We start from the raw sequence: 23,437 nt of genomic DNA, 5'->3' as shown, positions 1-23,437 counted from the left end.
ACCAGGAAGGGGTAGCTATCAGACAACACAAGCATGTGTATCTGCGTGTCCGGGCTCTGGCCGAGCTAGCCTACCTTTCAATCATCTGAAATAATCTCTGTAGAAGCCTATTACAAGTAAGGGGCAGATTTACACACCTTTGCTTTATTTTATGTAAACGTTTTTTTTTCTTTCTCTAATCCAACAGGCTTATTTGACTTCAAACCAAATATACAACAAGGGTGGGCAACATATTTTTTATGTGAGCTGAATTGAGCAAGCATATTGAAAGCAACGTTATCATAGTCTAGCCATATAAACATTTGTACTTTATGTTGATCTAATCAGACAAAATCATCCATTTGAATAAATATTTACGTGAAAACTAAGGTGTGATTAGTGACATGATTGGTTTTCAGAGTGACTTGAATCAGGAGACTAACAAACTAAAACATGAACTGCAGCCATTGAACAAAAATAGCTCAACAAAATTACTGTGAACAAAAGCAAACAAAGTACACAAGTTATTTACATTAGTCATTTCATGTCTTATTATGGAATTAAGCAGTCATGTAGTGTACATTGACGGATTATGCTTTGCTGATGTCATGATGCTCTGAGCTCAGGTATAGGAATCTCTTTGGTATTTTCGGTCCCCAATCAATTGTGTCTTCTCACTAGCATTAGTTGGCTGGTGTACCACTGGAGTGTCTCCATCTAAAAAATCGTACAATATGAGTTAACACTTGTGTGTGTATGTTTGTGTGTGCATGCATTTCAGCTCATCCAAACAACAAGGCGCTGCAAGTCTTTGGGCAGGACAGCTGCCGACATGCAACTTCATACAGTGCCCAGTTCTCGAGATAATCAAGCCACAGACACACACTCTCACACATTATAGTTAGATGTGTGTTGTATGTAAAAAAGTGGGTCTTATTATTATTATTATATGCACATTCATAGTTTGTGTACAGTAGATGTGTGTGTGAGTATGGTGTGTGCACCCTGCAACCCCTTACCATCCATGTCATTGCGGATCTCTTCCTCCAGGTCTTCGGGGGAGACATAGCTATCTGCTCCCTCTCCAGGAGGCGTGGGCTTGAGCCTCCCACAGCAGCAGTTACAGCAGCAACACAGGCAGCAGCAGCAGTAGAACCCTGTTATAACGCCACACAGGGCAAAAAGACTCTGGCAGGACAGATGTATATAGGTCAGTACAGGGTAGATAGACAAATGAGAACAAACACACACACATGCTGTACACAGATGCACCCAGATACACAAATAAACGCTTGCTTTACACATTGTTCCTGTTTTTCTCAAAATGTTGTTTGATCAATACAAGCCTCTATATCAGGATACTAGTTATTATTTCATACCCACTGTGAAGCCCTTCACGGTACAGATTATACCACATGTGACCTTTTGATCTGATTGTTTAGATTTGATCTCACCTTGGCCCACCAGGTAGAGAGCATAAAGTATGTGTTGACATTCTCCTCCCCAAACTGCTGAGCTACGTAAAGTCCCAGAGAGCCATAACTGTCGTAGATGTTCCTCTTGGTAACATCTGACAGGATGGTGTGAGCGCTGTTCAGCTCCTTGAACTTCTCCGCTGTGTCAGGGTTATCAGGATTCTTATCCGGATGGTATCTAAGGGCTAGTTTTCTGATGAAGCACATTTTTAACAGTGTTTTATTAATAGTTTGAACATTTTCTCAAACTTATAGTATAGCACAGTTCAGTAGTGTATATGGTGGTAAATGCATATGTTTTGTTTCGAGATTAGTAAATTCTTGTGAAATGGAAAAGGAACTATAGAACTTTTGGAGGCATCTTTGTCACAAAATTGTCTGCACAGTTATGTTTTGTGTATTGACAGTCCAATGTGTCTAGGCATTTGTTTTCCTTAGAACTACTGCTCCATCTAGTGTCAGGCAATTGTCAGCACAAATATGTTTATATTATATTACAACGATTAATTATGTGCATTCACGGATAATAGTTTTACAGAATACATTAAGCATATTGGTTGTATTTATTTGTAACTTTTATTGCCACTGGTGAGGTATATGCAATACATTATTGCACATACTGTAGCTACCCACCACTTTGGGACCTTGTGAGACAAACCGTTATGTACTTGAACTACTTACTTTTTTAGTTAATGAGCTAAAATATCTCTTGCAGTTGTGTAGATAAGTAACAAAGGGATTGAAAACATTTTTACAATACAAATACACAAATAGTAACAATATGTATTATTATCGGTAGTTCAAAATAGAGTCCCACGAGATGCTGCAGGCTTTCACAAGGATCAGTCTGAGCAAGACTCAACTAAAATAACAATAACCATCCTACAAACCAACCCTATATAATAAATGATTAAAAGAAAAGAAAAAACTATATTGTCAATAGTACGTGGACACCGCTCAGTATACGGACTCTTGCTTATTGAGCTTCTCATTCCAAAATCATGAGCATTAATATGGAGTTTGTTCCCACTTTATATTCCTATAACTGCCTTCACTTTTCTGGGATGGCTTATGATCTAGACACTGGGACATTAATGCAGGATCTGCTTCAATTCAACTACAAGAGCATTAGGGAGGTCGGGTCCTGATATTGGGTGATTAGACCTTGTTTGCAGATGGTGTTAGAATTGATCCCAAATGTGTTTGATCATGTTCTGTGCAGGCCATGGAAGTTGTTCCACACCAAACTTGACAAAACATTTCTGAATGGACCTCTTTTTATCAAGCCAAAAAAGGGCCGAAGGGCCTCCCCCCAAATTGTTGCCACAGAGTTTGAAAGAAGCTGGTATTAGCTTTTGTATTTCCACAACAACTTAGGGCTCCAGCCTAAAACCATGAAAAACCTTCCCCATTGTTAAATGTCTTGATACTGTCCCCTTGCACAAATTGAGGTTAATACAGAAGAGATGTTCCATCAAGCTTTTTACAGGTTTAAGGTCAGGTATCACCGACTTTTGGCCATATAGTACATGTATGAAAGAAAGAAAGAAAGATGTGTTGTTCTCACCTGTAGGACTTTTTTATGTCATCATGTGTGCAACCTTTCTCTAGTCCCATTAATTGGTAAAGAGACTCGCCTGATGTAGACAGGGAGCGCTGCCTGGATTCAGACATCCTACAACCATTACCTGCTGGTGAACACAACATGGAACATTTCATACAAAGTTCAGTGCACTTAATCTAGAAAATTAGACTAGGCTAAAACAATTGTCTATACAAAGCATACTGAGCATATACACTAATCAAGCAATGGAAAATATACCCAGTAACCAGTTTATTTTTTTCCTTAAGGAGGTAAAGTAGGACAAATCATAATGTTTAAAGAAATAAGTAGGAACGAAATAGATACCTGGACCTTATAACACTCTTCCTTCTGTTTTCTTCTGTATATCCAAACTTCAGTCAAGGCCCTTAACCTGGTTAAATCTTGTTGATAGATAGGTACCAGTAAGGACAGCTATTGTTGGTTGGTGTAGACCTAAGGCTGAAAGGAAATGAAAGATTCAAGAAGCCGTTGACTTGTGTTTCACAGGCCACCAATAGGCCCATGATCCATGCCGTGTCTGTAGGCTTGATCGAGTTTCAGCTGAGACGGTTGGCTAGGTGTATTGTGCAGGGCGGAGGTAAGCGTGACCAATGACCATACTGCTGAGGAGTCTGGCTAAACAGATCACAGATGGGACTCATAACCACACCTAGGTAGTCAAGACAAGTGGTTTAAAGTCACAGTACTATAGACAGAGACCGACCAACAGGGATATATCTTGCTCTATTGAGTACTGTATTACTATAACATATAATTTTTTCTTAAAACAGAAAGGGATTATTATCGTCATAAACTCCTTATTATATTATTGCCTATGGATTTAGAATAGGGATGTCATAAAAGCTCCTGTAGGTGTAATGTGTTGGTGTCCCAATTCTTTTGTCTATATAGTGAGTATTAGATCTAGAGATGCTTGGTCAGATCTGTTGTTTTGCTTCAAATGATACATTTCAGTCTTACAAAGGCAATAATGTAATTAGGGAGGACTTGTCCTTATCCTGCTGGTTTGTGTTTAATCTCAGGTTGAAGGTGCAGTATTATAGCAGGAAATAGTGCCCTCTAGCTTGTAAACAGAGATGACTCAGTATCCTTCCAAGCAGTTAACTGCTATTGTATTGTGCCGTCACAAATTGTATGTAATAACCAATTTTCATCACAGGGAGACAAACACATAGGAATATTTCTGGGTCATCTACATTTATCACAGAAAAAGAGAGACAAAAAAACTAATAACATTGATGAGAAATTTAGAAACAATTTAATGAACACAAACCCCTTTTGTTCCAGATCATATACAGATGGCTGAAGTTTGATATTGTAGCTGAAGAATTCTGTACATTTGGGATCATGATCATTTAAATCATGAAAAACACATCTGCTACAAAAAGCCATGCCAAAATAGACTATAGAAATTGTGTTTATGAATCATCTACAGTGTTAACAGTTTATTTTACATTTAAAAAAATCTGAAGACATCTTTGATAAATCTGATGTTAACATCTCCTTCACAAATTGTTACAACCAACATAAACATGAATGTCTTTCAAGGGGACAAAAGCTAATTCTGGTTACAGTGTGTCAATCTGCTGACTCCAATGACACAGTTATTATTCAGACTCCCCTAAGATGAGCAAACAATTGGGGATGTTCAAAGGATTATGACCTCCTGAGAAACACATGATTGTGCAAAGCAAACTGTGCTACCTTGAATTAAGTTCCCTTTGGGTCGCTCCAGTTTTAAACAAGTCTGCCGTGGGACTACCCCTTAGTAAATTAAGTATGGGGAAATCATTGGGGAGTTTGGGGGAAATATTTCATTGAATAGATTTCCTTTTGACCATCTCTTCATAGGTTTGATCATCCATGGTAAAGCAACAGCACTGGGCAAATAAATAGTGATATGATATTTTATCTGACAGCATGTATGTCTTCATCCACACAATGATTGCGTGATGTGAGAAATGCTCGAAAAGAGAAGCATCCACATCCCCCTCTGCTGTTGATTCAGATAGCCTACAGTTCATTACCGTCCTGCTGCTTCATTTTCCTCTAGCATTAAGCTAGAGAAAATCTCTCTAAAAAGTCTTACTAGACCCCTAGTAACGACGTCCAACAACTAATGGATAGTTAGAACACATAGGCTTGAAGACCAAACGTGCTTCAGTCAAAATGCTGTATGTAAGGCTTTAATTGAAGTACTCATAGTATTGAATGGGCAAGATATACCAAGCCAATAAACTGCATTATCTTAATCTTTCTTTCTTTTGTTCATACCTTCTCTGTTTCAAGTAAATATTTTGACTGCCTAAACAAGTTTAAATTATTTTATTTACTTATTTACATTCAGTTCAAACTGAATAAAGCAAAACTCATTGGTTTACCAATGCAGATGTTCATAAAAAACTGCCCCAATTACTTTTTTTGCAATGTAGCCAATAGACATCTATGTATTGTACATACCCTTTGTTTTTAACCAATCATACACGTTGTCTCATCACATATCCGAGTCTATTGGACGCTACAGATAGTACGCATCAGATTGTAAACAGCTCCATCTCTGGTGGTAGGCGGTTTGGGGAAGAGGCAGGGGTGAGCAGTGAAAGGAAATGCAAGAATTCCGGGGACCGTTGTAGCCTTTTTGATCGTTTGGGCTGTACTTTCGTTTATTTAGTAAATATTTGCATAGTTGTCTCCAAGTTAATGGTCATGTAAAATCCTCACAATACCCGCTCTGTTTCTCTGAGAGTGAGCGCCACGGTAATTTATGCAAGCAATGAGGGGTCGGCAGACGGACTGAATGCATTTTGATATTGTTGTCTCCTCTAACGCTTCAAGAAGGCTTGTAATTGATACAAGCAAAAGGGTTTCAAATTCACTTTTAGTTTAACAATACTTTTGTTTTGATGTGCCTATTTTTACTCAGATAGCCTGTTTGTGTCTCCGAATTGTTTTCATTTGTTTGTGTTTGCTTTTGTCGGAGGTCGGCTACTGTCTCCATAAAGCAAGGATTTTTAATATGAGGAAGCTATTTATTACTGAGATACCAAGCAGAGAGAGGCCTTTCCGCTTTCAAGCCCGGATTTGAGTTCAAAAGGGGGCAAATGGTGAAAACCCCAAATGGATGAAATACTGACTTCACGGAACAAAAGATTGGAGGAGCTGCTTCGTTTCGTGCAAGTTTGATGCAGCAGAAAAGAGACCAACCTCTTTCTATATGAAGATTACTACTGTTCTAATATTTGACGCATCAGTCCATCGGGAGACTGACGTGGGTGGAATTGACACATTTGTAGTTGTGTCACATTCCATCGTTTCAGTTTGATTTTATGTTACTTTAGCATTACAGCTGGACTCAGCGTTGAACGTTGTTCAATGGCAGTATGTTATCAGTTACCGGTTTTGCCTCTAGACAGGCCGGTTCCTAAACATGTTCTCAGCCGAAGGGGAGCCATCAGTTTCAGCTCCAGCTCATCTCTTTTTGGGGGACCTTCTCCAAGACCGCTGTCAAAGGTAAGAGAGCCGTCTGGAAGACCAAAACAGATTAATACAAAGCAGGCATTCTGAGTAGGTTTGGGTGTTCAGAAACTATATCTGAACTCGCATGCTTTTATAGTACTTGTATATTCCATAATGAACATGGTGCGCGTAGCAAATACACACAATCTACCTTCCATTTAACCTTGACTTGAACACTTAATTAATTGTAAGGATATTTTAAATCCTTATCTGTAATAAAGAGTCCCACAAAGCTGATTGGACTATGCATAAACAGCTTATCACAAAGTGCTCTTGACTGTCCCATTGGTCATAGCCTAATGTGATGTGAAATGAAAACATATAGGTCATGTTATGTGCTGTAGGCTACTATGTACTTTGTGTGTTATAAAGTATTGTAGATAGAGCAGTTATTTCCTGTATCAACATATTTTGAAATTGATATGCATAATCATTGTTCACAATACATCTTTGCAAATGACATGCTCTTGAGTTTAGCCAGGATTCTGTGGTATGATGTCATCAATCATTCATTGATATACCAGTCCTAGGTCCTGGCTCATCCATGTAGAAGTGGTGGCCTACATCTTGGTGGTCTGTGTCATTTGCTGTAGCCTGAGCCCAGATCTGTCATCAACTGTATGATTATAATCAGGATATGAGTTACAGCGCATGCAGATACCTAAGCGAGTGACCTGATGCAGGCTACAGAGTTATGCGACTGTGTTTGACCCCTTTGTTATCAATCCATGTCATTTGGAGGTGTTTGGGGATACACCGTATGTCTAACTTTTGGTTAAACATTGTGAAAGCCTTTGGATAGCTTTGTAAACTAGCATAGTTGCTTGTATCAGTCAACATCAAAACAATATAAATATTTCTCAGCATGTTTCCCCTTATTGAAATTAGGTTGCTGCAGTGTGTGTCACACAAATGCTCTATTTGGTAAGAATGCCAATGTTTTGTGGCTTGATTTTGATGTCCAGGGTTGTGAAAACCTGCCTTGTTGCTGGGCAGGAGGTTTGACAGCCTCAAGGGCCAACCAAGCCCCATGGGTTGTACAGTATGTGGTTTGTTTCCTTTTGACTATCCAAACAAAGCATAAGGTGCCTGCACGGATATGGTTGTAGTACTGTACATCGGTCAGAATATTTTCTTTTTTTTTGTTTAGTCTTTTATTTACATATGTTCCAGAAAATATAGCATTTATGATTTATTACAAGTATGTTTCAGACAATGTAAGTTGTTGTAGACCTATGTTTACCTTGAGCCACGTGCCAATGAGAGCTATTGCCATTTTTATGAAGCTGATATCATTTTGATGCCTCACCTCATGCTTAACCCCCACTGCTGACTTGGCCTATGTGATAATGCTAACATGGGTATGGGCTGACTTCATAAAACCTTGTTATTCTGTTTACATTTCATCTACATCATTAATTGTTTTTATTAGCAGTGCCTATAGGTCCATTTGAGGGTCATAGCATTCAGTCCACAAGCTGAAGTGGGATTTACTACAAAGCCCACCCTTAGGAATGTGCAGATACTCTTGCTGCTTTTCTCTGTGCAATGCTACAATTCACGGTGGAGCTTTGAATTTCTGAAGCACATTGAAACAGTTTTAGCCCTTGTCCCACCTGCATTTAGAGACAGCATGCGTTATGTGGACACACAGGCTGTCCTGCGTGGTCCTTATTCAGCTTGGTTAGGCTTCTGCTGTCTGCAGAAGAACCAGAGAGGGTTAACTACACGAGTGAGGTAGCCTGTTACGACCTGCTGTAGATCTGGTCTGTGATTTGCTAAGCGATGTCAGCCTACAGGATGGTTTGCTTTATGGGTTTAAAATCATGTGTCAATCTTTTGAAGGGAAATGACCTTAAATTGACCTTATGTAAACTTAGGAGTTCCATTAGAAGTTCACAAAATATCTTTTTGGTCTCAAAATATAAAACGTATCCAGTGAATCTTTCATTTGAACAATTAATGGCAATGGTTAGTTGTTCAGATCACTTTAATCCTAAAATTCTTGCTGAGGAAGGCACTGTTTCTTTAAAACATTATTTCAAAGTGTTGGAGCAAATATATGAATTAATATGTAATATTTGATAGACCCTCTCACCCTTCTACAGCATCATTAGAAGCTGAAGATGACATAGCATACCATAATCATGAAATTGTAAAGGATGGTGATGGTGGGAAAATAATGAATGCTGTCAGTTTATGAAATGGGATTGCCAAATGACGTAGGGGCCACTCAGCCTGTCAATGTGACGCATGTAGGGAGCTGTTGAGACTGGTAAGCCAATGCCCCTGGTCGGTTACAATGAAACCACAACATTGTTTGATTTGTTCACAGTCAATGCATTGTGGGTGCAGCCTTGTGTCCAACAATGAGTTCTTTGCCCATATTAAATGAAGGTAGAGATCCCTGAAAATGTGGGTAGAATGTGGTTGTTAATACTGTGTAGACAAGTCATTCTACATAATCTACATACATGTGCACAAGTCTATAGACTATATGTTCATACACATCTTTTGTCTAGTTCTAAGAACAGATGTAAAGGTTATCCAATTTCCAACTGGCAAATTACGTTCAGAATGTTGGAATTAGCCTACAAGTCTAAAACAAAACTAATTTTAGGGTTTATTTATTATTCATGTTTCATCTTCTACAACAGCTACTATGTTTACTTGACATATTATTTACTGAAATACAAGTAGCCTTAAATTCAGGTTTGGGGACCTAAAATGTGATAAAACATAGTAAACGTGGATTTTGGTTTCAATACCACCATACATTTAAAAACAAAAAAAACATGTTTTCAGGATCCACTGATTTGCCACAAATTCAGGGAACGCTACAAGTTAGGCCTACATATGTATACATTATACGCGGCATAGCTAGATTAGATATCTGGTTAAATGTAGCTGTCATTGCTGCAGAATTTGTATACAGAATATGAGCCACATTTGTTTGCACACTGTTGGGATTTGCATGATATTTTACATGGAAAGATACATTTTACAGGCGTCGAAATAAAGGCCTTAGGCTGCAACCAGGGTCGGACTGGCCATCAGGAGAGTCGGGAGATTTCCCTAACGGCCGGTCAAACGGCCGCGGCATAATGCAAAAAATATATATATATATACATATAATAATAATAATACACGGCCGTGGGCCGGTTTGCGTTTCAAAGTCCCGGGCCATTTTTCAGTCCCAGTCCAGAAATGGCTGCAACTTAAGCTGGCACAAGCCTAGGCCGTTTATCCATAGATTTACTGTAATGAAGTTTAATATTTTCATTTAGTTTTGTATCCAAAAAGGACTCATAATGAAGGACAAAGTACTAAATTTGACTTTTGTACCAAATTAGAGTTTGACTGAGTCATATGTTACAGTATTCTAATCTTATTTACATATTTCATATCCCACTTTTGAAAGCTTTTCTTACAACTCTGAGGTAAAAAAATGCCATCACTTCAGTTTACCTTGAGTATAAACACATACTGTATGAACAGGCTACTCTAGTGCTAGGAACCAGTTTATCATTAACTTTCTATCTGTATGTCAAGTTTGGAAAAATATACTTTGAAAGAGCCAATAGCTTCCCTCGCAGTGTTTACAGTGCTGCCATAACAGAAGATGCACCGATAAACAAAGGAACATGTGACGGTCGTTCAATCTTACACAACCATCACAATCACACTGAGCTGGAAAAACAAATACAACTGTCATGTGTGTTTAAATGTTCCTTGTGTGTACTTTTATTTTATTATCTAGGGTTTAGACTTTTGTGTTCTCAGAAACGTGACATTTTGAGTTAGTGAGCTGGATCATCACATATACCACACTTCAGCATCAGTGAGAGTTGACTCAGTCTCTTTCTTTGAAGAAGTCAACATGCACTGATTTCACATGCCAAGCTGTTGTTTACCCCCCCATCATGCTCTGTGCTGCAAAGTAAATTGTTAGCACAAGACTCACAGCTAACCTTTGAGACATAACACCATCATCATTGAGGTGTTGGCTTGTTTTATCATACTTAACATTTGATGAGGTCATTGGTTATTGTGACTTTGTATTAATCATTATTAGTCAGCTAATCAGTGATTTATTGCACAGGGAAATTGTGTCAAATCCCTGCCCTATGGTGCATTTGTCCATGATAGCCAAGTAAAGGGACTGACCAAGCAAAACATCCCAAGTGTCCTGTTAGATTTGGAAAGGAATGTTTGCATAGCTGTCTTTGCAGGAACTTGGCTGGACAGACCACACCAGTTTCCCAAGCTTTGTGGTTAAAGGCACAGTCTTAACTATTTTCTGCTTGAATGGCCATCATAAAGGCAGGAATCTGTGTGTGTCTATCTGTGGCTTGATTATCTTGAGAACCGGGCACTGTATGTAGTTGAAATATGGCAGGTGTATTGCTGAGGACCCAATGTCATGCAGGTTCTAGTGTGAAGCTGTTTGGATAAGCGGTTTGTGACAAAATACATTATTTTGCTCCCCTGTTGCTCTGCACTAAGTGATGGAGCCATGGATTTTATGGCTCCATCACACTGCACTGCACTAGTTTAAATGAAAGCCACTGATTTAAAGATTGGAAATTGTCAGTGTTTTGTTATGTTTACATTGTACAAGATTTCTTGAACAGGCTGTTTTTGAGCCTGAGCATAAATCAGATTTGAACCTATACTACAGATTCAAGTACGAGTCCAAGAAGGCCACAGCCAGACTGTACCAACAATGCCACAGATTTCCGAAGATGGTAACATACAAAGGCCTATTGAGGTCAGCACAATAATATAAGTTAGTATTAAAACCATGGCCCTCGAATATTAAGTTACGCAAATAATGAATTTATTTCTTAAAGTTTTTTGAATCTGTGTAAGAGTGTGTCTTCACAGCCCTGATGCTCTTTTGTGCAGTCATATAACTGGCCTTGTGATGGCTCTATTTCTGGCATCCGGTTTACCACACTTATCAGCTGGGATGTCGACGTAGCGTGGGGATGGTGGGGGGTGGAGGGGTCTAATTTAGTCTGTGGGCCTTTGCAAGGCAAGGGCATATCTAACCCCTCACTTTTCTGTGGAGGGTTTGTTCAAGGCTACTTCTCAGACAGGGCTGCTTCTTCAACAGTATCTCTCTTGAGAAGCCTTCCCTTTCATCTCCATGCACGCTGTTCCCTCCTCTAGTTCAGCTTTCACTAAGTTCTATTATATGGTACATTAACTGGTTTAAAAAATGTGTCAAGTAGCTAACAGATTCGTTTTTTCAAATTATATTAATTGTATGGTTGAACAACAGCGACTCAGAAACTACAATGAAAGTGCTATCCTTATTGTGTAATTATTCTGAAGTGAGACATTATCATAGATGAGTCGTTCTTCTAATCACCTTTAAAGAATATGTATAGAAGAATAATGGCAGTACAATTCAGCCTTTTTAATTGTAGGGCTGATGTCGACAAAGTAATACAAGGCTGTGGGTGACTTTACAGGTATGGCCCAGTCTGAATAACAGGACATGCTTAAGAGGCAAGACTTCTACAGCTGACCTTTCTGACGTGTAAGAACCTGCTACAACATGAGTAACGTGACATTGAAGTGCAGTAATGTGTGCCCCTCCACTCCCCACCACCAACCTCCCCCCGAGTGTCTGTGTCCGAGTGTTTATGAGGTGTGTTTGACCGTTGCTACACAGATACTGGTGGCTCAGGCGAGAGAGAGAGGGGACGGAGCTAGCGCAACATTGCGACGCCGCTTGCACCACCAGTGCTTGCTGCTGCAGGCAGCTGGGGGGGTGGCCTGGCGCCTGTCCCCTTATACAGTCAGTCTGTCAGTTTGTCAGTCCATTTGGTAGTTAGCCTAGTCCCCGTAGTGGGCAGTCAGGTGATAGTGCCGGGAGCGAAGACAGCTGCTGCCCAAGGCTCTGCTTACTGCCCCTACCCGGGCCTTGAGCTGTCCTTTGTCGGTCTCCAGATATTCACGAGGGTCTGCACCCCTACGTTCAAGCTCTACACACACAAACACACACACACTCACACGCATGTACAAGCGGGGAAAGGGACTCAAAATCCTTGGCCAGGCCCAATGGGAATTGTACTAATCTGGTCCTTGATTATGATTCTGACCCGGTGGATTTTCCAAAAGGTAGGTTCTTTTCACATAATATGCTAAATTTGGAAAAGGTCTGCTTTAAATTGGTTAGACTTTGAGAAAGATGTCTTAAGTCAAGATTTAACTTCTGGGCCTATCTGTTGAAAGCAGTAATAACAAAGAGGTGTGTGCGTGTTTAGTTTAACATGCGATAGCTTGTCAATTAGTCAGTGACTAGCGTATTCACAAGTTGATAAATACATTTTTGGAACATTGGTATTGTATTAAAAACAGAACAGCCTCGGACAAGAGAATTTAACTATTTGACCAAAATGTTACAGTGCCTCCTGCTATTTCAGTGTCTTGGGAATGCATTTTGATTTCAATAATACCCCACAAGCCCTTTGTCTAAAATGATTGAGCCGCCATTGTCTTTAGTACATTGTAGTGGAAAATGAAGTGAGGGGTGACATTTGACTGGTCCTCAATACTCCATGTGTTTTCAGTGATTTCCCTCTGGTCAGTTTAGCCGAAACCCAATCCTGTTGCTGTTAATTAGATATCTCACCGTCTCTCTCTCTCTGGGCCAACGTTTTCCCACAAGCCCAGTAGTGTCTCTTCATTAGCTCAAACTGAACTGTGGGAAGAGTAGGAATAACAGTCCTGGGACTCTACAAGAGAGCTAACATTTTTAACTACTGTTGGTAAATGTGAAAGAAATTGAGTTGTAAAGTTCGTACAAATCACTTTGTACTATTACTATATCGCCTGCTAGTACTATTTTGTACTACAAAGTTACAATGACACCGAGATATTTGATCAGTAAAAAATAAATACTTACACATGTTTAACTTTAATTATTTAAACCACTGTGTCTACGCCCAAATAACTGTTCTGACTTTTATGTTTTTGACATTTTGAAATAGTTAGAAAAAGTCTGACTACGTGTATGTCAATGACGTGGGCACATGACGTAAACTGAGGTTTTGTGAAATGCAGTGATTTTCTTTTAACGAGGAAAGCAAGGAGCAGTTGCACATGTTGACTTCTGTACGTAGAATGTAATGTCAAGCATCTGAGCATGAGCGCATGGCATGAAAGATGGTGGCATATGTTCTCCCCAGCTTGGCAGACGCCACAGTGTTTTCACGAGTGCAGCAAGGCAATACGGTAGTGACGCACACGCTGGGCCTGTCGTGGCCCGAATAGTTGGCACCATGTGAGGGAGATGCCAGTTACTGGTGTGAAGCACATATGGGCACAGCAAGGTTGGCTGTCTAACGGTTCTTGTCTCTCAAAGAACCTAATTTATCTCCTTAGCTATAAACACAAATGGATTGGTGTAAACACAATCCTTGTTGGTTTTCAAAACACTGTCTTCAAGCTCATGTTTAGTGTGATTAAGTTGTGTCAGTGTGCAACATGTGTATTGAGAGTCGAGTAAATCTGTGAACTATTTCCAAGGGCACTCTCAGATAAAGGGAAAGTGATTTGGACATTTTGCTGTTATTTAAATTGGATAATCAACTTATATACCAAATGTTTTACAAACAACCTTTCAAGAACTACTAGCTGCTCTTCATTTTCTTTTTCATTTAATCTTAAAACATGAACTTGAAAGGATAACAAAAACTGTTGTAAGACCAGCAAAATCACACAAATTCACGTTTGCTACTATTCCAAGTGTCCAATATGTGTTGAAAGTCATCCTGTCCAAAGCATTAAGGATGTGTCAGGACACATAAGCCTTGTGTATGTGCAATCCTGTAAATAGCAGAGATGTTCTCAAATCTTTGAGGTAAAGCTCAAGTCTCATCAGGGCTTTAAGGGTTATATTAATGATACCTGTTGTAAATATTTCCATAGACTGTCTTGTTTATTATTCCATACTATACGCATCTGAAAAAAAACAAAGAACATCAGGCTCTATTAAATCAAAAGTTTGCATTTTATAAAAATATTGTACACTATATGGCCAATACTATGTTGACACTGCTCAGAATAACAAGCAGACATCTGCTTATTGAACCTCATTCCAAATTCAACTTTAGTTATCCACTCAACGATATCCTCCTTTCAGTTTGAATATCACAAGAATAACAAGATTTTATATATAGAACAGGATTGTGCCATCCAAATATCCTGCGTAGTCTACACCAGTATGTTTTGTAATGTGTGATTTCCATTATGTTTAGCATGTTGTTTCCTTTTGTAATGCTTACAGATGGTGATGACTAATATCCTGTTTGGAAATCTGACCACACATTGCAAAAATAATTATTAAGAGAGTCTGTGTCAAGTTGACAATATCTTTCACTAAAAGATGGTGTGAAACCAAAGAACATAAATGTTTAATGACCTTTGTATTCAGTAGCGTGACCTATGTGGATAGGGTTTGGCTGGAAGAGGGAATATCAATTATGCAAATTGGTTAGGGGTATTGACGTCACCCGTTTCAATGTAATGCCATCTGGGGACACCCCAGCGAGCCATCTGAATGCATCTCTGGAGCAGAGCCACTAATATCCGAGAGGGAGCAGTAGAGATGAGGTTCGCTGACTGGGCTCTCTCTAACTCCTCTGTCCTGTGTGGTTCTCACACACACACACACACACACACACACACACACACACACACACACACACACACACACACACACACACACACAGAAGATACTGTCTGGTTAAAGTAGGGCATGAAGCATTACAATGTTCATAGTGGCACACTGAATGCACCGAGACTTGGGCGGGACAGGATATTCTTTTCTTGTATCTGAATGGTCCAAATTATTGCAGCATATTCTTTTGTGTGCAGCAAGCTTTTTGTTAACTCAGAATCACAGCACAATTCATGAAGAGAAGAACTTTATAAATAGTAAACTGTTTTTATTGTCCCCACTCATGGCAATCTTATTTTGACCTTTTACTCATATACATTACATTTACTTTCATATGCTGTCAGGGTCTGGTTATCCTCCCTATCCAAAATATATCTGGACATGTTTAATTTCAGAAAATTTGATCAAAGTTTAAGAATCAATTTTGTTCTGACAATGTCTGTTATCGTGTCTTTTCAGAGACGCGGGGCAATCTCCTACGACAGTGAAGATCAGACGGCTCTCTACATCCGCATGCTAGGTGCGTGGGACATTCACCTGGGTAACACTCGGTTTTTGACTATCTTCCTGTGTGGTCTAAAGTAGCATTAATTGTCCAGTGTAACCCTAACACTAACCGATTGTTGTGTCTTCTCAAGATTGCAGGTGACTGTCGAGTAACTTGATTGTTGACGAGTAAAAATCTCTAGATCTACAATAATAATAATAATAAGTATATTGAATAGTATAGTCAAAAATGTGTTTTCTTTCAGTACCTGTTTCTCCTGTTAATGCTATTATTTATTAATGGCCAGGACTGTGGTCATCATTGCAGGGCTGGGCTCCATGCGTTAGAACCAATGCCTTAGTGTGCATTTCATGTACCTCTGTTAAGTCCATCAGCGTTGTGATGTTTACATGATACAATCAGGGTTGGGGAACATTCTTTTTTAGCATAAGTGAATTTAAATAAAAATGCAAGCATATTCTTGTATATTATTTAAATAAATTATTTTCCAAAGAGACACATGTAATGTAAAACTACATTTTAATTTTAACTACTTCAACTATTTACATTCTTAATTTATTACATTGAAACATACTTGACCCCAATCCTGCATATAATCTCTTGTCTAGTGTAACCAATGAATGTGATTTAATCTTGTCTGAACAGAAATGCCCAGGGTTCTTTATCATTAGTCATCAGAGCTAGCAGTGTGTGAATACTAATGGACACTTGGCACTGCTATACACACTGCTTCCTGTCCAGCTGTGTCCCTCTTCTCTACGCAAATGCCTCACTGGATAAAACCCCTTATTATTGCCAGTACCTTGAGGATATTTTTTTCTTCTTTTCTTCCCTTCTTCCCAATTGCCTCTAGGAGATGTGAGAGTCAGTCGCCAGGCCGGGTTTGTCGAACTAGAGAGACGAGGTTCTAATCCTAACACATATGTCGACTTCCGAACTTTGCACTGTAAGTATGAAGGTTAACACTTTTTTATTGCGATAACCATGCAAACACAACTTTTGTATTCCCCTTTTAAAACTTAAACTTTAAATTTAAATGTGCTGTTTACATCCCCCAACAAAATATGGAACCAAATACTAAAGATAGGTTAACCCTTACACACAGATGGTAAGCAATAGCTGTGATGCTAATGTCTGTTTTAGGAATAATATAGCTTTCTTTATATTGGGAGCTAGATAAGCCAAATCTTAGACACGTTTCTGTTCAATTGAAGTGAAATGAGAATAGTCAGTATAGCATCAAATATGATTTCCCAGCAACATGTTTGCCTATGAGTAAAGATTGTTTTGCCCCTCTATCAATTAAACAAATTGTTAGGTAGGAAGCTGTCCAACTGGTTGTCCTAGTGATATGTCTGTGCTGACTTTTCCACAAATCAATATTCCGTTTGTAATTGGTTTGGACAGATGCCCTAATGGCAACAAACAGGGTCAGCAGTTCTTGCCCCATTTATTGTATGTAATAATCTAAATTCAGATGTAGGATTAAAATAAGTAAATTAAATTCTTAAAGAATTAAAGGGGACATTTTAAGGAAATATATGGACTGTGAACTAAAACTACAGCAGCTCAGTGTTGGTGTTCCCTTGTCTGACTGTAATTTTTGAGTTTTCCAGAATGTTGCTTTGCTGCAAGAGGCTATTTTAAGCTTTATATTCTGCCTTTGACAATACAGGTCTCAGAATGGTGGTTTGCCAGCTGGCAGGGGAACAGGGTGCTGTGTCAGCAGCATGTCTTTGCACGACAGACACACACACTAACAAAGACGCTCCCTTCTTTGCTTATACATACACACACACACACACACACACACACACACACACACACACACACACACACACACACATACGTACCTTGCAAACACTCACAGAAGTGATTGGCTCGGTGGACATGGCAGGCTTACCTTCTATGTTGGTCCTCTAATGGTACAGATGTTATTAAAGCTGCCATTCCAATCACCTCGGTTCTTACACTTCGCAAAAAAAGTCACAGTAATGACAAATGCATCTGTTGTGTGTTTTCCAGGTACTGTTAATCATCCAACAATCCCACCAGTATTCTTGTTGGTCTGAGTTGTAATTTAATAATCATTATGTATTTATTCTGTGTTAGATAGCTCAGTGGTTTTCAAACTGTGGGGCTTTTGCAGAGCTTCAGTACTTTGCTGAAAAAAGATGATCACATTATAATGATCCCATTATAATTGGCTTGGACCCTGAATGAAAGAAGGTTTGTAGTGTAGCCTAGATATTGTACAATGTAGGTAAATTCAGACACATTCTGCAGAACTGATAAGAATTCTGTTTCTATAGAACAGTATTTGAATATCTCAGTATTCTAGAACTCTGCAAGCCCAACAGTCAAAATACTTGCTTTGTTTTTTGTTTTACTGTTTTCAAGTCATAGTCTAACAGTTGCTACATGCAAAGTTGCACAATATACTTGATTGATGGAACATAATATAAAAGGTTGGTTATTAGCCATACATTTAATGGCTATGAGTATGTACTAAATAAGATAGATTAATAATGTTATATGTGGTGGGGATAGCTGCAGGAGCTAGCTAGCTAAGTTGACCAGCTTGTTACTGTAGCTGCCACTGATTTGATTTGAATGTTTCTGTAATAGAACTTTGTATCTGCTACAGCTCCACCTGATTCTGCGGAGCCTGTGTCTGCCAGGAAAGTCCGCAGGTTACAGAGCTTCCAGAGGTACCTCCATTCTTCACGGTTCTTCCGGGGTCTCCCAGCCCTCAACCCTCTTTCCATCCTTGATGATGACTACTTAGGTCAAGCCAAGGTTTGTGTGTGGTTGGGCTGTACATTGACATCTACTGCTGTGTAGCCTATGCAAAACATTCAATTAACAATTACACTTGTGTTTGTGTATATGGGCTTGCATTGTTGTTTTGTAAAGTAATGTCAATTCTTGTTTTTCAGTGTATGTTAAATAAGGTTGGGACCTGGGACTTTGATATTTTTTTGTTTGACAGACTGACAAATGGTAAGGAGTTTAGGAAGCATGTTTTATTGCCCTCTGCTGTTAGAAAATTGTAAACGCATGTCTGTTAATAAGCAACAACCCACAGTATTGTCTTTATTTTTTTTTTAAAATGAAAAAATGCATTTTAGTAATGCCAATAAAGTAGTCACACCTCATTCACCTATAGTTATATACCGATGCACCATTTACGTGGGTCAGCACCAATGACATGACAGAGAGGTGGGTTAGCACACCTTGTTCACTAAGAATGTGTAGCATCCCAGCTTGATGCTAGTGTAGTATATGCTCAGCTGCAGTAAAGAAACCAACATATCAGGCAAACTAACTGTTTAGAATTGTACAGCAGAAGGAATTTGGGGTGATGTGAGGTGGCCATGTGATTATAAATTTAACTTTGAGTCAGCTTCTACAATGGTTAAATAATGTATTCCTGGTCTGTTATGCTGGCAAACTGGTATTACTGTTAGACATATAAGCTTATCTTGTGGTTTCTTTTCTTACAGGGAACAGCCTTGTCAACCTAACATTTCACTTATTTAACCAGTATGGCTTGATTGAGCTCTTCCAGTTGGACATGGTTAAGCTGAGACGATTTTTAGGTATGAAGTAACTTTGAAGTAGTGGAATCACACAAATCCTGTAAAAAAAGTCTTAAATACTGGTCACCTTAAAGCACATCCTTATAAGTTTCTCACCGTAATATATTTTTAAATAATGGAATACATTTGTTATTTTTGACAAATGTTCTTATCACAGTGTATATATCTTTGAAAATAAAATATTCATATTTTAACATTGTTGTGTTGTAACTGTGTCCATAGTCATGATCCAAGAGGATTACCGTAGACAGAATCCCTACCATAATGCAGTCCATGCTGCTGACGTGACTCAGGCAATGTACTGTTACCTACAAGAGCCCAAGGTGAGAGATTCTTTTTTTTTAAGAATTCATCTGATTAGTACAATTATTAGGCTTATAGATGAGAAATAATAGTACAAACGTTTATACTGTTCTTAAGGGATGCTTTTGTGACAACTCTGTCTGTGTATTGCATGTCTTTTTCAATGTCTGTCTGTGGGCGTGTGCACAGCTTGCCAAGACGCTCACTTCTTGTGACATACTGTTGGGCTTAGTGGCTGCTGCCACCCATGATCTGGACCATCCAGGTGTCAACCAGCCTTTTCTTATTAAAACAGACCATTACCTCGCTGCACTGTACAAGGTAAGGGTCCCACAAACTTCCTTTGGTGAACGTCAGTCAAATCAATGTGAACATGTTAACGTATTTAACAATTCATGTAAGCGTTTAGAATTGGGAGCTATTCAAAAGCATTATTTGTGAAACAGTTTTTGAGGTTCTTTCTATGGTATTACAGAACACATCTGTTCTGGAGAACCACCACTGGAAGTCGGCAGTGGCACTGCTCAGAGAGTCGGCCCTGCTCTCCCACCTCCCTGCGGAAGACAGGTAAGCCAATTCACATCCACCACATCCTAACACATCTCTGACACTCTTTGATCTGTTTTCTATCTTAAAGGATTGTTGTCGTATTACCTAAGTGATGTTTAATGCAGCAATCTAGGACTCTCAGTATTATTTCTTGAGTAACTATTTAATGTGTTTTTTTCCTGGTGTCTTGTAGAATGAACATGGAGCAGCGACTTGGATCTATAATCCTGGCCACAGACATCAGCCGCCAGAATAAGTATTTGTCTGAGTTCCGGACACATTTGGACAAGGGAGAACTCTGTCTTGGAGACCCATGGTACCGGCACTTTATTCTCCAGGTGAGCTAACCTATCTACAGAACAGATGAATAACATATTTGAGAGGATAAAGAAAGATAATACTACCTTAATTGTAATCTTACAGTGTGAAAAAGGTGTGAAAAGGTGTGAAAAAGTGTGGAAACGGTGTGAAAGTAATACTGTACATTATATATGAAGCATAATATATGAAGAGAGAGATTTGTTTCCCCCTTTATTTTGTGTACCCATGTAATCTAAAGATGGCCATGAAGTGTGCAGATATCTGTAACCCCTGCCGACCATGGAAACTCTGTAAACTGTGGAGCGAAAAGGTTACAGAGGAGTTCTTCCACCAAGGTAACACAACCTACCTACGTGTTCTTCATTGTATGTTGAAATTGTCTACGTATTAATGTTTGTGTGTATTTGTTTAACTGGGAACCACCTACCTGATTTATCTTGTCATCAGGAGATATCGAAAGGAAACATAATCTTGAAGTGACCCCGCTCTGTGATCGACAATCCAACTCAGTGGCCAACATACAAATTGGTAAGACTGACCTTAGGGGTATAATAAAGTCTAGATGAAACATGGCTAAAACTAACTTAGCTGGAATGAAGGTTCCTGAGAATAACTGATCATTTCCTCTCATGCAGGTTTCATCACGTACGTAGTAGAGCCTCTGTTCAGGGAGTGGGCTCGTTTCTCTGACACGCGCCTCTCCCAGACCATGTTGGACCACCTGAGCCTGAACAAGGCAGGCTGGAAAGGGTCCCCGCCAGAGGACTCCTCTGATAAACTAGCCCCTGGCCCCACTCCTGCCCCTAAGGACAGTTACTCCAAAGTATTACCTCAGGTAAGCAAAGACTTGTGACACACCAAAAGTGCCCGGCAGTGCCAAAGGAGGTGTGAAGGCACATGGGCACAGAGGAATCGATTTCAGACTGTAACATTACTCAACCCACCATGTCCACCTCAGCCAACACGCTCCCTTTCCTCTAGGTATACCACTGATTCTTTATTTTTTCACCTAATTTAACTTAATTTATTTTTTCTTTAACGTGGAGTAATACGTAGATACCTCATGTTGCTTCTGCTGTATTTTTGTTTTGTTTTAAGTTTATAATGTATTTATTTTTTCTGTAGCTCCGTATTGGCATTACTAATTTAACACGCCACACTTTTTATAAATGGAAGGGAATATTTTCATACAAAACAATAAAAAAAGATCTTCTGATTAAAGTGCCATTTCCTTAAGAAATATTTTAGTGCTTTGTGTGAGAAGAGTATGGTAAGAGAAGCCTTGTGCTTAGAGAGGTTCATTTTTTCAGACAAGCCTATGTGAGGTGCTGCATTAGAGAATTAATCTTCCTGATAACACTTAACGGGTGCTCTGTATCTGTGGTAGTGCTGTTATGAACTTAGTAGCAATACTGTTTTAGCATTTCATTATTACACAGTATTAGAAAGGTCAACGGGGTAAATCATTTTAAGACAAGTGATTCCACTTGTCTTAAAACTTCCACTTCAAATTCAAGTTGACAAGTTATGTAAATTATAAAACAATTACTGATTACCTTGAAACATTTGAGTGTTTATAACAATGTTAATACATTGTCGTTGCTGAAGTCATAACAGCCTAGTGACACAGGCATATGAGCAGCTTAATGAAAGTGTGTCCATCTTCCTCATCATATGACTCATTGTGTGAAAAGCCCACATCAACTGCTGCCTCTGAACTGTTTACAAGCACAACTTTTGTGTTGTATTTTACAAATTAAACATTGGTTCTGTTAAAAAAGAATAATAATAACAAAAGAAAGAAGCACATACTGTAAGTGTAATAACCACTTGAAATATTTGTACTTACTGAACAAACATCTGGATCACAGATCAACACACCAAATGCCATTGAAGGACTGCCATTAGTCCATGCTCCTTGCACTGTGAAATGTGACAGCAAAGTTTATATTGAATATGGTATGAAATCTGTTTTATAATGATGGGTTGTATGAAGTTGGTGATTTAAACCAAGCCTACAAATTATATTGTTTCGTAAGAGGGATAAGGTGGCATATGTGGCCTTACCAGCCGTTCAACACTTGAAAAACCACTTTTTCATATTAGTAGCAGATGGCCAAAATGTTTTTCAGTTTAACAGTATGAATGGGGCCCACGATTTTCTTTTTCTTTGCGGGGGTTTGGGTGCTTTGGTGGAAAAACTAAAGTCCCAAAAATACAACAACTTATTTGCTATGAGGAGACTGTTTTATTGGGACATGACATACCACAATGTTGTAATATGAGCGAATTGAGCCCATTTCAGAATGACACAAAATAAAAGACACATAATGACTGCAACAAATGCCTTTAAGCTATGCACGAAACTAAGTGACCAAACCCTTTTTTTCTCTTTGATGAAAGGACTGTTGTCTCTCAATGCATTGTTCAACTGTTTGCCCTCAGTTTAAAAAACTGTTCGTTTTTTTCATTACTAGATTGGACAGTAACTCAAACATTCCATATCTGATTTGTGGTGTTGTTTCTGTATTCTAGACACTATTGTGTCTATTTGGACTTTCATAATATAAAACGAACCCTGGTGCTTTTCATATAATGGCAAATGTGTATTGTATTTTCTGGACATTTCTTTAATATAACTGTTTACCAATTTGATGTAACTCATTTTGGGGGGTAGGATCTTGCGTGGCAAGCTATTGTTTTTTAGGGGGAAGACTTGCTAAATTTATATTTTGATACATGCCAGTTGCAGTTACATTTTCATGAATAAAACGTTGTCACATGAGTTGCTTTAGTATTGTCTGTTTGAATACCAGAGGTATAGTTCATAATCAATACCTGCTTAAGATAAATTCCTTTGATTGTGTAGTCCAGTTAGTTTCC

The 23,437-nt window shown here is 38.9% G+C and overlaps 2 protein-coding genes across 5 annotated transcripts; one reads left to right on the top strand and one right to left on the bottom strand.

Annotated features, from left to right (window-relative positions):
- Positions 1-377: 377 nt before the first annotated feature.
- Positions 378-3,128, bottom strand: LOC134036578 (dnaJ homolog subfamily C member 5-like). The gene is made up of 4 exons (XM_062481577.1): positions 3,022-3,128; positions 1,434-1,647; positions 999-1,167; positions 378-696 (listed from the first exon to the last, which is right to left on the bottom strand). The coding sequence occupies exons 1-4, from the start codon at positions 3,126-3,128 to the stop codon at positions 602-604; spliced, it is 585 nt and encodes a 194-aa protein (XP_062337561.1). The 3' UTR covers positions 378-601.
- A 2,492-nt stretch (positions 3,129-5,620) lies between these two features.
- On the top strand, positions 5,621-23,339 carry LOC134035935 (high affinity cAMP-specific 3',5'-cyclic phosphodiesterase 7A-like). 4 transcript variants are annotated; one of them, XM_062480501.1, is made up of 13 exons: positions 5,621-6,570; positions 15,731-15,791; positions 16,636-16,725; positions 18,427-18,578; positions 18,719-18,782; positions 19,286-19,381; positions 19,604-19,704; positions 19,874-20,005; positions 20,160-20,251; positions 20,427-20,571; positions 20,793-20,889; positions 21,002-21,082; positions 21,190-23,339. In XM_062480501.1, the coding sequence occupies exons 1-13, from the start codon at positions 6,433-6,435 to the stop codon at positions 21,405-21,407; spliced, it is 1,467 nt and encodes a 488-aa protein (XP_062336485.1). In that variant the 5' UTR covers positions 5,621-6,432; the 3' UTR covers positions 21,408-23,339. The 4 variants fall into 4 exon arrangements, with proteins under 4 accessions (XP_062336485.1, XP_062336484.1, XP_062336487.1 ...); XM_062480500.1 differs by having other exon boundaries at positions 15,731-15,812; XM_062480503.1 differs by lacking the exon at positions 5,621-6,570 and adding an exon at positions 12,435-12,708.
- Positions 23,340-23,437: the final 98 nt, after the last annotated feature.

The sequence above is a fragment of the Osmerus eperlanus genome, chromosome 16 (genome assembly GCF_963692335.1).
Source record: "Osmerus eperlanus chromosome 16, fOsmEpe2.1, whole genome shotgun sequence".
NCBI classification, from domain to species: domain Eukaryota; kingdom Metazoa; phylum Chordata; class Actinopteri; order Osmeriformes; family Osmeridae; genus Osmerus; species Osmerus eperlanus.
This window is presented reverse-complemented; position numbering and strand designations above follow the sequence as displayed.